A 15,617-nucleotide genomic window follows, 5' to 3' on the forward strand; every position below is an offset into this window, starting at 1 on the left:
GCACCACAAGATGCTTCAGACAGATGGCACATTACAAATTCTTAGTGGGTAAAGCAAGAAGAGCTGTAGTACAGACCAGTTACACAGAGATGTGATTCAGCATCTCCCCAGCAAACAGTGAAGTGACAATACAATTTCCCAATTAGAATGAAGAAATACATTTTTCCCCTTAGATTTCTCCCTATATATGTAACTTTGGAAGACAGGTAGGAAAATTCAGCTCAGTCCAACAGCTGCTCTCAACATACAATGACACTTCACAGTTAACTTGTGAGCCTCCTTAATACAGCAGAGTTCTTCACAGTTATCTTACTTTCCTCCTAAGGCACTGTGTTTCCTGCTGATTAAGATGGCACAGAATAAATAACAATGACTGGAAAGTTGTGGTTCTCTAGAAATCTTGCTTTTCAAGGCTCTATATTATGAGGGAGTCATACTTCCAAAAGGGGTGTATAAAAGAAAGCACAAAAACACAAGGAATGGAACTCAATTTACTAAAATGAGGGGTGGTGAAGCTTCCCCAGAACAAGCTTTTCAGTTTTAAGACCACCAGCATCTTTCTCTCTATAGACTCTCCACCTACCAAGGAAATTAATCTAGTCTAAAAGAAATCAGTCTCAGAAATGTGAAGCTGGAGGACCAGAAACTCAAGAAAGAACAGTAAGTAACAAAGGTGTTTAGCTGAAGTGAAAAGGTTCAAAACCTGACAGTAGTCTCCCCTATATTTTCCTATTTCATACCCTCCACGGAGGATACTGCCAAGCAAGAAAACATTTTTCCCTTTTATGCAACAAATCATTCAGTTTCTCAGATAAGAAACCACATTTCACTATTATTTTCTTTACCAATAGCAGAACACTGACTTGTAGTACTATAAAGCATGAAGGTAAAACATTTCTTCTCAAAAGGCAGTTGTGGCTTCAACTTTGTATCTCGTGGTACAGGTATTTTAGGCTAATTTTTAGGCACACAAAGTTTGACACACATACCACCCCCACCCTCCCTTCAGGTATCATTCTCTCTTACTGAATTTCTCTCTGTGCCCAGGCATATTAGGAAAAGGTTATAAACACTTAGTGAACACAAGAGGTTCTAATTCTAGGTGAAGATTTAACCATTTGCTTAATTGCACAATGAAGCCCACAGATGATACTGAAGAGAAACTACATTCCAGCATTTCCTGCTGAAAACACTGAACAGAGCTGATAAAAGCATTTTATCAAAACAGCACATTCAGCGTTCTCATTAACAAGAGAATTTCTATGCAAGACAGTGCCATCCAATGCAGAACTATATCTAGAAACTCACCAAGAGGTCACGTGGGTGGTGGTGGATCTGCAGAGGCTTTGATCAAGCAAAGCACAACCTAGCAGTCACATTTGTACTAGAAGAAAATAGTGTCCATCCTAAGACATTGATCTTGCTCTGGGTAAGTTCTGCTGCTTGGCATCATCAGCTTTGTATCACACACCAGATAACAGTCCCTGACTCCACTCCAGACTCACTCTTGCAACTAAAGTCATTTAATTCCCTGTATAAACAAAAGTCAAACTGACCCATACTTACCCATGAGCTAATGACATCAAGCACCAAAATGCTAAGTAAAAACTACTTAGCACAGGACCCAGCTCAGGAAGACAAAAATTAATTCAAGTGCCAAAATAATCTCCAGAAATTTTTCCTGTGCTTCAAAGCAGAAGAGCCACTACAAAGGAGCTGATTCCAGAGAACCTTCTGGGAAGCCACTCTATGGAACCCCAGTAATTGCAGACTGTCACAACATAGGCACAAGGAAAGGGCATGAAGATCAACATAAGGGGAGACCTGGCTTCCAAATCAAGAAACATGGTCATAGAGATACTTGGTATACAGAGAATGATGGTTCTCTCTTGCTCAGTATAGTAAAGTCTAGGACAGCAATTCCTCACAACTGAATCTTCCACATAATCATGGAAGATTTTTATCCTTTGTCTGGAGAGAGGAATTTCCTTTGGAAACAGAAAGTATTCCTGCTTCAAGACATGCATTTGCATGTGCAAGTGAGACATGAATACAAAGTTTACTAATAAACTAAAAAGAACAAAATAATTGGAGTTTTTTTGTGAAACTCAAAGCCAAATCAAGGATTTTCTACTGTCTTCTGGATAAGGTTTGCAGGTAATTCAGGACAAATATTTCTGACAAGATGCAAGTTTCTGACATGGTCTGTCAAGATTTCAATTTTTGTAACCTATAAATAGAAATAAAACCAACCTAACTGGTTTCCTAAAATAACTGGTCAATTCAATAGCAAACATTTGCCACCAAGACAATGAGAAACAAGAAAAACTTGAGTCCTAGTCTTCAACTTCAAAAATTTTTGAGGTGCTACTCTCTAGGACAGAAATATTTGTGGAACAGTAGTTGCAGAAGTGCTTCTACACCTTGTCAACAGCAAAATACTTGGCTCTGTGAGGAATTCCCTGTAATTTCAGAAATGAGACAGTAAAATATATGGGCAGACAAACACCTGCACCTAGAGCTAAGAATGGTCTTCAGTAGGGAAGTAGGAGCCAGGTTCCTCTGATAACTAATTTCAGTAAAAATTAAGACTATCAAGTACTTATTCAGACAACCATATCTATAATTATAGATCTCAACAACAGGAGATGTCATAAATTCCGACTGACTCAGCTGGCATGGGCACGGGATCTCCCCTCAGCAATGGTCAAGAGATCAGTATGGCTTGGCATGATGTGAATTGTCTCTGCAGCACTGCAATTTCTCTCCCACAATACATATTCTACATTCAGTGTAGTTTTCTGTCCCAAGTGTTACATATTGCTCAAGTCTCAGGACATTGATAAACATGGCACATGGTCAGACAGAAAATCTGTGCAAGGGCTGCAGCAGGATAAAGCAAGAGGACTGATTCATCACAGTATTGTGCCCTACTCCCTGCTTTTTATCCCCCATAAATGACATCCTAGAGATTGTGAAATTCAGACATCAACTTTTGCTCAGTTCTCATGCCCTGAGGATTGATTCTCCTACAGCTAAGAGGCTCCTGAAATCCTCAAGCATGCCCACAGACTATTTTGAGATTTTCCCCAGTCATCTGTTAGAATAAAACAATTTGCCTGTAGTAAGAAAATCAGGATGACATGGAGTTCAACCATTAAGTGGCAAAGCAAGTATCCTTACCACAGAACTGCATGGGACTTGCCTCATTCTGATGCTCTCACAGGAATCAAAGTGAGCATCAGAACCCGAAATAAAATTCAAGCAGCTTCAAAAAGAGCCAAAATCTTACAGATGCCAAACTGGCCTTTTCAACAGTTAACTCTTACAGATATCTGTATCTACTCCATCATATAATGTGCATGTAATAGCACATTTACTTCAATACCCAGTTTTTCAATTATCTCCCTTCACCTTCCAGAAAAAGCAAAATAAAACCCAATCTCTTCATCTTCCAGCATGAGTAAAGGGAATCTAGCATATTCCTCCCACGAGCTGGTCCTTTATGTTCAAAAGCACCCAGCACGCATCATTTCAGTCACCTTCTCAAAGGGGATGGACATGTCAGGTATGGTGCATTCTTAAGCAATATGACTCATGGTGGGCACTTCTGACCAACACTCAGCTGCAGAAGAATACCCAGAGCAAGATAAGACATTTTAGGGAGCCACCCACCCCTGTGGAACTCCAGTGTCTAGTATTTTTCCAGCTTCTGTGCAATGGATGTCTCTAACCCTAGTCAGTTCTTCCAGTAAAGACTATCAACTAGGGTTATACAGTGGGAATTCCAAAGCAACTGGCTATGTACAGACATATCAGCATTCCCTCCAACAGAGAGATGAAAAGGAGAAAATTCCTGAGGATGTGTATCCTCTACTCCGTTTTCTGAATCCCAGCCTCCCCCTTGCCTTGGAATGAGCTCTACAAAGCAGTATCTGTTATGTACAAGAATCTCAGCTCCCTTCCTTTGGAGAGTTTCCCCTCAAAAGTGAAAGGCAAATCCCGGGACAGAGACAGTGCTGGGGAGGGGGAGGTCGCCTTAGGATGACTCGCCAGAAGCAAGAGAGCCAGCAGCTTTCTTCTTAGGGCGGGCTTTTACACTTCTTACTGGAACCTGAGGAGAGAGAAAAAGAGCCATCTTAGTCTTGTTTAACATCTAAATGTCCAACAGAAAGATGCAAGAATGCAGAGTGAAAATAGGACAAAACCAGCTACAACAAGATGACCCTGTTCACATCATCTGTTGCCTCAAAAGGCTATTTAACCATTCCTTTTTTCCTTAGCTATTAAACAAATCACTCAACTCATATCCATCCTGGAGAAGATGGAGAAGGAGTTCTAAAACAGGATAAGTAAGGTAATAAAACTGAACACAGTTGTTTCAACAGAAAGTCAGACACAGCAATATTTGTATGGGTAATATTCATGTAACACTTCACTGCCACAACTGTTCTGCTTTTTGATTTCCATCACCAAAGCAGTTCTCTGAAAGCTGTAGAAATATCTTGAACTAGTCTGCACACTTTACTCCTGTGTCTTTCATTTTAGGTATTGGCTAGAAGAGCACATTTATTTATCTATGATGCATTCAGCCCTGGCAGGAAATCTCAGGTCTCAGTCAAAGACCTCCTACAAATTTTACATCTGAACCAAAGATCAATAGTCTGAGCATAAAAACCAATAGGCCTGCAAAGGGTTTTATCAGTATTTCTGTACTCACAATAAACAACACAGAACAACTGTTTTCATCTTTTCACAATTCCACTTTAAAAGTTTCTCACCAGGAAGCCTGGACTTGAGTCTCTTGTTTCCTTCTCCTCTCTAATATACTAGAGGAGAAAGCCCAGAGGTCAACTAAGAAATAAGCCATGGGAATCTGAAGAAGATCCAGGCTACTTTAAAATGCATTTTTAGACAGATATCCATCCTTGGAGATAATCAAAAGCCAACTGGACCTGCTCCTGGGAACTGGCTCTCGATGGCCTTCCCTGAGCAGTGGGGTTGGACCAGATGAATTCAGAGATCCCCTCCAACCTCAATTATTCTGTGATTCTGTTACAAAGAGTACTTAAGCACGTGCAAAGGTGTCCTGTACGCTGCAAAATCAGGTTAATAGTACAACTTCAAATGATGCTCCAAGCAATTACTCTCCTTCAAATTATTTAATATTTAGCCTGAATAGCTCAACAATGTGAACCAGTTATAAAGCACTCCTTATCTTAGATAAAAATAATGAAATTAGATGACCAAGTTGAATCAAGCAAATAGGACCCCAAATTCACAAAAAGGGAGAAGCATTTTATCATGTAGAAATCAAACCATATGAACTGTTTGAGTCAAAGCCTGGAAAGCAGCACCTCAAAAAGCATTCTCTACAAAACACACCAACAGCTAAAAACAAACGACTGATAAGCTTAAAAGACTCTTGGACATAACTGCATTAATTCTCCTGTATGGTTTGTTTTAATAATAAGAATTCAGGTATTTCATGTCCCACTTGAATGGCTGTAAATATCTTGGATAATCACATGGACATACCAAGACAAAAGTCCAGAGGGAGGGGAGGAGTGGGGCAGCTGGGGAGTGGTGTGATTTGCCCAGATCTAATATGCAAAGTCAAGGGAGGCCTAAGAGGGTACAGAACTGCTGTATTTTGGATGAAGATAAAGTGCCAGTCCGAGGGATAAATACCACAGTACTATTAAGTATTCAGACTGTAACAGGCAGGAGAGAGGATACAGTCAACAAAACAAGTTAAAAATTATCTAATGCTTCGCCCTTCAACATAAAACCCGAATGAAAGAAAAGCTGGGTCCTGGCTGATGACAGAGGTTTCCAGGCATGCTAAAAATGCAAAAGCCAGAGACCAGCATGGCAAGCAGATAACAAGTCCTCTGATGTAGGACTCAATTAGCACAGACAATTCAACAAAATTTATAAATACAGCTTTTAAATGTGCTGAGGCTGTGAAGCCAGAGCCTCCCAAGGAAGCTCACAAATCAATGTGAATAATAATCTATACACCAGCTCACCTCAGTTTTTGTCACCTTTTTAGGAGTTTTGAGACTCTGGGTACGTTTAGGAAGTTTGTCTCCTGCATCTTCATCTGATGGGTCTGTTCTAGTGTCTGATGGGGTCCCATTAGACCTGTGTGCCACACTGCTCTCCTCTCCTGAGGAGTAACAGGAAGCTAAGGAACAAGAGAGAAAGTTTTAGCAAACACTTTAAAGAGTCACATAAAGCCTAAAATGGTCCATCCTGAAGGACCACATGAAAGGTAGATGTCAACAATCCTGAAGAAGGATAATCCAGAAGTACAGAGATGTATAGGCCATGTGAAGGCTCTGGGGAAGACAATGCAACCTCTCCCAGACAGCAGCAATCATGTACTCCTGAGACCCAAGGCATGGCAAGTCCAGGGAACCCCTCCAGGCTCACCATATGAGGCCTCACCCAATGCCCAGCAGGGGCTCTGTACCTGAGTCTTCAATGGTTTCCAGGAGATTCCCAGCAGAGGGATGCAGCTGCGGGTCACGGCTGCGCATGTGCACAGTGTCCTCATCTCGGATCAGGGTGAGGTCCTGCATGCTGAAACTCCGAAGCTTCTCGGACAAAACTCCCTGGCCCTAAGAGGACATAAAAACCAGGGTGAAGGGCATTTCACCAAGATCATCTCACATGGGATCATTAATTCAGAAGAGGAGGAAATGTGCCCTATTCCCCACTAGGGTACTCTGATGGAAACAGAAGGGAAAAAGAAAAGAATGCTCCCAAGACCAACAAGGAATGGTTAAAGCCAAATCCAATCCACTCCCCCTCCTCTTTTTGTAAGTCAAAGAATGGGATTAACTGCAAGGCAAACTGGAGGAAAGGAAAACTATACTGGTGCCAAACAAGTAGGAGTGTCCCTAGCACAGCACACAAAACTGAACTGCTGGGGAATTCCTGAATGTTACCAAAGGTGTTGCATTACCTTTGCAGCTGCAGTAACTGCTGCATTGGCAGCAAGATTTAACCCTCTCTTGCCAACTCGCATCATGGTTTCATAGCTCTTGTCACAAGCCTGAGTAATGTATTCATCAATTTCCTAGGAAGGCAATGTGGAACATGGCATTTAGCTCCTTATTATAAACATGATCAAAGTCTCCCCATTATCACCCTTTAAAATGCAAAGCTCAGCTGGACACCTTTTTTCCCAGGCTACCGCCATCAGCTGTCATTGATCACATAACAGGAGTTTCTCTGCTACTTACAGAAAGCTTGCAAATAAAACTTTTAATTACATATGTTATTTCTAAATTCTAACAACCAAAACAAAGCAGTCACTTACCCTGACAACATGAAAAAACAGATGGGCTACAGAACATGCTGCTCCTATCATGATTCAAAAAGCTTAACTACTGACAGTGACTGTAAGAGCTCATGACACTGGGTTAGCCAAACATGCTTTCTAAGCATTAGGCAAACTACTGGCTACAACTCTCAGTGAGCTGCAGTATGACATCGTTGTCAGTGTCATTCTACATCCACTGGTGTCAGCACAAGCAGGATTCACACATTTCAGTTCTTATTGTGGCATAACTGCATCAGAAGGCAGTCAGCTCCCAGAGAGGTCAGTATCTTCTAACAACAAGCAAGTACCTTCTCCTTATTGGAGAGCGTTGGGTGCACAAACTTCCTGTAGAGGACACTGGAGCCCTTGGTGTAAGGGGAGAGCAGCCAAATCACAAATGCGATTTTCAGCTCGAAATAAAAGGGAAACCTGAGAGAAAGAGGAAAGAAAAAAAAAAGAAGAAGAGATAGAAAGATGGAGAACTGGAATCAAGATCAGCACAGAGACAGATGGAGATAACTGGTAGAGAGCAGCATAGGCAGAGAGAGTGCAGGCAAGAAAAAGGCTCAGAAACAAGAGAATCAATTAATCAGGTCAGAAAAGCAGAACCCTCTTTAGAATCCTAGGACATACCTTCTTCGAGTCTCATTTAGTCTTTCATCCATAGCCATGAAAACTCCATAAACAGGGCATCTCTCAGCCCTGCAAACACACCAAATTACAATCTGATAGCTACTCTCATCATTCTGAAGTGTGTTCAGAGAGTATCCAGTGGATGTTAGTATTACATTAGTTTCCCTTCTCGTTTTCCAAAATTTTCAACTATCTTAACAATGTCATGTTCCTCCCAAGGCCAATGGCTGTTTCTGAAACTTCCTGTGGGCACTCAGGTAAGACACAAGGGCCAGTGTAAATAAAGAAGAGCAGGCAGGACATAAATTTTTTATTTCTAACCCCTACAGCACAGATTGCAACAAGTGAATGCAAACTCTCTACTGACTCTACTAGTAGTAAGAAACTTCTGCTTTCAGAGGTCCATTTTAAGTACATGAACAAGATAAAGCCCTTGTACTTTTTAGATCTTTGCTTTTCAAAGTTTATGCAGGAAGAGGCAAAACTGCTGAGCACTTTGAATTGCTATTTTGTAATAGCTATTTCATGATTCTTTAAAAAATGAAACTCTTGACTATAATTGTCTCAGAGATGTATGCAAAGCCCGAACACTGAAGCAATGAAGAAACGGAAGACACCCTGTTCCAAAGGTTCAGCTGAACCCCTGTTACAATGATTTGTCACTTTTGGAGGCCTCCATAATGCCAAGCATGACACAAGAGCACTGAAAAGAGTGAGAACCTGCTTCCCTCAGCATCAGTCTGCCCCAAACCACCCCACCCTCCCTAGAGGAAGAGACATTCCTCATGCAAACCACTCACAGCACTGACAAGCATGTGATCTGCTCCTCCACTCAACAGGCTGTCAAGGCAAAATAGTCCCTTCCTTCTACCACCTTTTTTTTTTTGGAAGAGTCTTTCAGACCACCATTTTTCAAACCTTACCCGTTCACATTAACAGCTTCTTGAAAATATTTCATGTTATGAATGGATAAAGATCCTCTTACAGATACTGTGCATTTACCCGAACTTTGCAAGCAGAGGAGATGAAAACCACTAAGACAGCAGCCACTACTCACACTATCTACAAACCTGCTGACTCTTCACAGGGATTGAAAACTCCTAAAGGAGAGACAGTTTATTTGCAGCATCCTAACACTTCTCATCTCTTCTTGAAAAAAGACAGCAAAACAAAACACAAACACCACCACGACAGTAAAAGATTCCAGCAAGGAACTCACCAAGATAGAACAATGTCTGTGAGTGTTTCTGCAGTGGTGAAAAAGGCAAACACAATCCAGTACATCATCCACTTCACCTGCAAAAGAGCAGCCACTCAATAGACATCCATCAGACACAGAAAAAAAGTGAAATTTTGTCTTCTCAGCATAAATGACTCATCATCTCCACACATTGAGATGAATTCAATAAGAAGAAGGATATACAATCAGTAATGGAGAGGGTCACATACTAAATGCTATGTTATAGTCTGGGAAAACACAGAGGATTAATGTGCTTTAAATAGATAAATGCACACAGATACACTGATGAACAACATTATAATGAAACACTGTTAAGGTCCCAAATGAGCTGGAAAGACTAATCAGTTCACTTTAAGAAGTTACACTCTTTTATATATCATGAATATTGAATAAATATATATACACAGGCATATATAAAAGTTTAAGTTTCACCTGTAGCCCTACATTTTTCTGTTGTAGAGCTTTTCCTTGGGAAAAATAAGAAAAGCAACAAACCAACAAATACATAATTTTGCTCTTAATCCATTAATAAGTCTTTGCCTTAAACATTACTCCCAGAAATTATACAAGTAATTCTTTCTTTTTTAAAAAAGGCTCACTGAGAAAGATAAAAAAGCAAAGAACATGATGCATTAACCCCAGCCTCTTCTTTAAGGTTTTCAGTATGTATATATAAAAAGCATTTTGTGCTATTCTGAACACATCTGTATATGCCTATTGTCTATCTCCCCACTTCCTCATACCTTTATCTGGAGCAGTATTTCTTTCAAAGCATTAAATAATTTTCCCCTAACAAATACACACTCACCCTCTGCTGTTCTAGTAACAGGTTTTTCAGCTACAGGCCAATTATTCCTAAGAAGGAATCAGCTGAATTATAAAAACTGCTTTAAGAGAAACTGCCAGTTTGCTACGCTGTTGAAAATTAGAAAATTAGAAAATTAGAATTAGAAATAAATGTAAGTAGTGGACAAATGGAAAGGACACCTTTACTATTAATGTCATCAAGAATGGGAAAAAAGAACTAAACCGAATCAAGGAAATTCCACATATTAAATCCACACATTAATCCATATCTTGAAATTACAGGAACAGTCATGTTCATGTAATAATGATACGCTGACAGTCTTTGTTAAAGCAAATTATATTAAAACAGGTATTTTCCCAAACTTGCATGTGTGGGAAAAGTCGGTGATTTGTTCTTGAAAGACCTTCCAAAACTTTCACAAAAATTAAAATCAATCTGCCTCTAGCCCCTCTAACATAGTGGATGGTTTAGAAGATAGTGATTAGTAATCCAAATTATTTCTACTTTATTGTGAAGTTTTTTGCACAACAAAAAGCAGCAAAACTTGTATTACATGGCTCTCTCCTGCCTTTGTTTTTCCCCCCGTGTATCATCAGTTTGGACAGGACCAGATGCCATCCAGTTGATCTAAAGCAACTCTGTGAAATGAAGGGTTAACTCTTCAGTGCAGCAAAATAAATCTTGTATGAAAAAGTGTGTCAATAATGATAAACTGAAGTTTGCAAAAAGGGATCCCAAAGGGCAAGAGATTTCAGAGAAGCTACACATCCATAAATATTACTGCAGCACTAGGCAAAATGAAGGCATTATTAATAATAAAAGCAATTAGCAGATAGATATATATGTAATAAAAAGAGGAATGTGGTTTTAAAATAAATTTCACAAATGTAGCAGAATTCTTAGATTTCCATATGCTCTTACTATAGTGCTTCCCTTACAGGCAGGGCATGTGGAGTTTCTAAATAGTTTGCAAAAGGTCTAAACACTCAAAGGAAACTGTCAAGGATAAAAAGGAAGGGACTCGAGGATCAACAGTTGGTTAAAAGAGAGGAAACAAAGGATAAAAATAAATGGCCACTTTTCACAATGAGGGAAGTTACCAGTGGAATCCCACAGGAACCAGTGTTGAGGTCTGTGGTGCTCATCTTCATGAAAGATCTGGAAAAGGTTGCGAATAGTAAGATGACAAACTGTGCAGAAGATACTTTTCTATCCAAGAGATTAGGTATGAGTTGATTTAAGAATTCAGAAAAGGATCCTGATTGATCTCCAGTTGACATTTTGTTTCTAAATGTGATTAAATACAAAGCGATGAACTTACAGCATCTGCTTTTTCCTATGAAAACTATTGTGGTTACATAAATTAGCTGATGTCACTCAGGAGGGGTCACTGCAGGCAGCCAGATGAAACCATAAGCTCAGTGCTCATTAGACTTTTTCAGTCTGCTAACAGAATGCTCTGGAGTATTAGATCATGAACTGAGAACAGAAAACACTGCTTTGTTACTGTTTAAATAAACTGTATGTTCACATCTTTGATATCGGACACAGATCTCTTGCCTTCTGGCTCCTCCTGTCACCCTTCACCCCATGCTCTGTAGCCAAAGACAAAAAGAAATACAGCCCTCAAATAAACTAGAAGGAACCAACTACTAGTTCTAGAAGTCCTGAAGTGCAGATGACCAGAGGCCAGAAGAGCAGAAAGCAGAGGGGAAGAATCACCACTTTTTTCTTATGACAGGTTACAAACACCTTCCAAAACTGAAGTTTAAACTAGGCTATCCTTTTTTTTTTCAAGCCAAAAAAAGGAGTCAGGTCTTTGCTGCTCAAGCTGATGGTCAGTAACTTCAGCTACCTGCACATACATTGTCTCCCCAGCTGGAATGGAGGACCTGAATAAATTCTGCAAATCAAAACCATAATGAGAATGTAGATTTGACAAAAGCTGAAAATTACATGTAAAAAGAAAGAAATCTGTGGTACTAGAAGCACTTTGCCACAGCCAGGCAAGGACTTGCCATAAAATTACATATCATGGTGGAGAACAGTAAGTTTGCACTGTACTCTGATGCCACTGATGGGCTGCTGGTGGTAGCTTGGTCTGTAGCACTCAAGCTTCAATACTCCATTTTAGCACAGAGACACATGTGAGACCCTTCACCAAACCCCAAACCAGAGCTGGTTCTCCAGCACTATGAGCAAGCAGCGGTACATGGCAACAGCTGCCTTTGAAAATGGGCAGCACAGCATTCAAGTTTTCTGCTGACTTTTCACATGAAGAACAGTTGGAATACACAGTGGCCCCTTTACCTGTGTTTAAAGAAACTGTTTTTCCCCTGTCTTTCCACTTACACTGAGAAGGAAGAAGCCCTTCAAAGGTAAGTGAATTAGGCAGATTGCAACAACATCTAAATGCTTATTTCTGAGATAGTCCTCTCAAAGAGAAATAATTAATATATAAAATAGGTTTTAGCACATCAAATACATTTTCTTGAACCAACTCTGGTATCTTCACTGAAACTAGAAACAAGTAAAATTTTTCTGCTGCAGCAACCCAGAACTATCGACTTCAGGAAAGCTCCACCAATGGATCACTGAACAAAACACAAAAATTAATGCCACACTTTTCCACATCAGCCCTAGAGGGGCTTACAACCAAGTGATCAGTTGATATTATTGTTAAGACAGCCTCATGATGCTCAAGTACTTAATCTCATTTCTGTTTGTGGATGCTTCATCCCTGGAAGAGTTTAAGGCCAGGCTGGACAGGCTTTGTAGTAACCTGGTCTAGTGGAAGTTTTCCCTTCCAACCCAAACCATTATGTGATTTTTCACCACCAGATTAAGCAAGTTCTGAAGCTGCTTAGGTAACATCTACCAAAAGAAAATCAGATCAATACAACATTTACATACTGCAAGGAAATAAAGCATTTATGTACCTCAACAGCACCTATCCACAAAAAATAAGCAGGTTTTTGCTGTAAATAATGCCAGTTGCTTTAAAAAAATGAGGGTTTGAGGGTTTTTTTTCCATTAAGTTCTCAATAAAACTAATTAAAACTCTGAAATCTGAGTCTGTCTTCAAGTTTAGAGTCTGTAACTGGAACACAATCATTCCATTACAGACATTCATAAGTCAGGATAACATTTCAGGTAAAAAATACACATTTCATGCAACAAATTAAGGTCACTGGCAACTGGAAGGAAAACGGCATTAATGCCAGGGAAGACCACAGTAATATGATACCACTTAATATGTAACTTTAAAGGTAACTATGAAGTCACAAGATCATGGGATTATTCATTCAGTTTCTTTGTTTCACATTTCTAATGTAACTACAAATAAACTTTGAAGTATAGTAAGATTCATCATATTACTGACTGTATCTCTAATACTCTCTCAGAACAATTTATCAGCTAGAAATGCCTCCTGAACATTCGCGTTTCAAGTCCTCTGCTGAGATGAGTATTAGAACAAAACCCAAAGCCAAACACCTCAGCCAGATGCTGTAGTTTGTAAAGCTGCTCCCTATGAGTGAGACTCTCAGCTCAGTTGGTATCTCCTTGAAAACCTGTGGGCTGAATTTTAAGCCAAAGCACATGAAAGGTCTAGTCAGTTCCAGAGGGCTGAAGCAGCGTGAGCCAAAACAGGGCTATATCCTGCAATATTTATTGCTGACAGGTCATTTGGTAAGGAGCAATCAGACTGCTGGCTGAAGCCTCAGCCGGTACCACAAAGCAATACTGATAAATGATATCCTGTTCACCCATGCTGCTTCTTCATCACGTTATTCCTTGGTCTAGATAAATGGAAAGTCATCCCACCCATAAAACAAATGGCTTTTGTCTCCGTTAATCAACTTAGAACTTCTCTAAGAAGATGACACACCACATCACAACAAAACGATTAGTGTTAAATATGGTAACAATGGTGTAGACAGAAAGAGGGAAATGATTCCATAAGGGAAAGAGAATGAAGTCTTGACCAACAGAAAACATGGATCACAAGCAAAGTTGTAGGAAACCACAAACCACATAAGATTACTCAGTCCTTTGGAAGAAAACAAAAGTAGTACAGAAAAAGCTATAAAGGAGACACAATAAGGATACAGTTACAGGCAAGAACCTGCCCTGGCCTTTCACACGCTCAGACTGCAGCAGCTGCCCCGCTTTCCCTTCCTCGCTCAGCATCTGCTGAGGAAACACTGCCCAGGTTTGCAGTGTAGAACCTCCCACTTCAGTCAGCGCCCTTCGCTCGGCAGCGTCCCCAGGGACAGCCGGGGCTGAGCCGAGCCCTGCAGGACCAGGGCCGAGCCGAGCCAAGCCTTGCGGAGCCGAGCCCTGCGGAGCCGGGGCCGAGCTGAGCCTTGCAGGGCCGAGCCTAGCCTTGCAGGGCCGGGGCTGAGCCGAGCCGAGCCGTGCGGGGCCAGGGCCGGGGCCGAGCCGTGCGGGGCCGAGGCGAGCCGTGCGGGGCTGTGGCTGAGCCGCGCGTTGCGGAGCCGAGGTTTGCCGGGCCGGGGCTGAGCCGAGCGGGGCCGAGCGCAGGTTTGCGGGGCCGGGCTGCCCCGGGGCCAGGCTGCGGGGTTTGCGCGGCGGCCGCGGGGGGCGGCGAGTCCATACTCACATATTCCTTCACGTTTTTCGTCTTCACGGCCTTGTAGGACGAGTACGCGGGGTAGAGGGTGCCGAAGACGAGCCTGCGGGGAGAACAGAGCCCTGAGCGCCCCGCGGGCGGTGCCGGGGCCGCTCCCCGGCCCTGCTCCCCCCGGCCCCGCTGCCCCCGGCCTCGCTCCCCCCAGCCCCGCTGCCCGCACTCACACCACGAGGCGGGAGATGATCCAGGACACCATGGCGATGGCGATGGCGGCGGGCGCGGCTGTGCCGGGGCAGTTCCCGCAGCACGGCGGCCCCGCCCGGCCCGGGGGAGGAGCCGAGCGGCGCAGGAGCGGCCGCAGCGCCCCGAGCATCCCCGGCGCCCCGAGCATCTACGGGTCGGGCACACGGAGCATCCCTGCGACTGTGGCACAGAATTACAGAGGAAAATTACTGAGCCGAGATCACGGGCAGGGTGGTTGACAGAGCAGTAATAGGCAGAAGCTGCCATTTTCCGAGCAGGGCCAGCTCTGCGGGGCCGAGCTGCGGCCAGGGCTCCGCGCAAAGGCTGCACCGCACCCACCCGCAGGTAACACAAACGTGCCCTGCCGAGGGTGATTGCGCTATCACATCAGAAGGATGAAGGCTGTTAGTTGTAGTTTCCAGGGTAATTCAGTGTTGCCAGATGCTCTTCCTCGAAATTTTAACCAAGAGGCCAAGGATTAACTACACAAACAAGGTGGAACTGTGTGTGTGTGTCTGTGTTTGTGTGTGTGAAACATCCTTGGTGGAGGGTCGGAATGTTACGCTTAAGCACAGTGGAGTGCCAGAAAGTGTTGTTTTTTAACAGCTCACCACGGAATACTGAAGAGAACCCTCCTCCCCAGTGAGTGCCAGAGCTCATTCCTGGCCCCCAGAGCCTGGATGAACATCACACTCAGGGATTGATTAGTCCCAGACACAGATCTGTGAATCACACTACAATGGCCATTACATAAGCAGGCTTTTAA

The 15,617-nt window shown here is 42.3% G+C and overlaps 1 protein-coding gene across 2 annotated transcripts; it reads right to left on the bottom strand.

The window, feature by feature from the left end:
• Nucleotides 1-477: 477 nt before the first annotated feature.
• REEP2 (receptor accessory protein 2) lies at nt 478-14,902 on the bottom strand. Of its 2 annotated transcripts, XM_071569966.1 has the most exons (9): nt 14,833-14,902; nt 14,639-14,711; nt 9,186-9,262; nt 7,967-8,035; nt 7,642-7,762; nt 6,974-7,087; nt 6,479-6,626; nt 6,033-6,190; nt 478-4,114 (listed from the first exon to the last, which is right to left on the bottom strand). In XM_071569966.1, the coding sequence occupies exons 1-9, from the start codon at nt 14,862-14,864 to the stop codon at nt 4,040-4,042; spliced, it is 867 nt and encodes a 288-aa protein (XP_071426067.1). In that variant the 5' UTR covers nt 14,865-14,902; the 3' UTR covers nt 478-4,039. The 2 variants fall into 2 exon arrangements, with proteins under 2 accessions (XP_071426067.1, XP_071426068.1); XM_071569967.1 differs by lacking the exon at nt 7,967-8,035.
• Between the last annotated feature and the right edge of the window lie 715 nt (nt 14,903-15,617).

The sequence above is a fragment of the Pithys albifrons genome, chromosome 15 (assembly GCF_047495875.1).
Source record: "Pithys albifrons albifrons isolate INPA30051 chromosome 15, PitAlb_v1, whole genome shotgun sequence".
NCBI classification, from domain to species: Eukaryota; Metazoa; Chordata; class Aves; order Passeriformes; family Thamnophilidae; genus Pithys; species Pithys albifrons.

What these genes read in the sequence shown, in the direction of transcription:
- REEP2 (XM_071569966.1), bottom strand. Translation starts at nt 14,864, where the DNA reads ATGGTGTCCTGGATCATCTCCCGCCTCGTGGT. An exon ending in ACAGACATTGTTCTATCTTG is followed by an intron (nt 8,036 to 9,185) that starts GTGAGTTCCTTG and finishes GTGTGTTTGCAG; the next exon opens with GGCTGAGAGATGCCCTGTTT. An exon ending in CGCTCTCCAATAAGGAGAAG is followed by an intron (nt 7,088 to 7,641) that starts GTACTTGCTTGT and finishes TTGCCTTCCTAG; the next exon opens with GAAATTGATGAATACATTAC.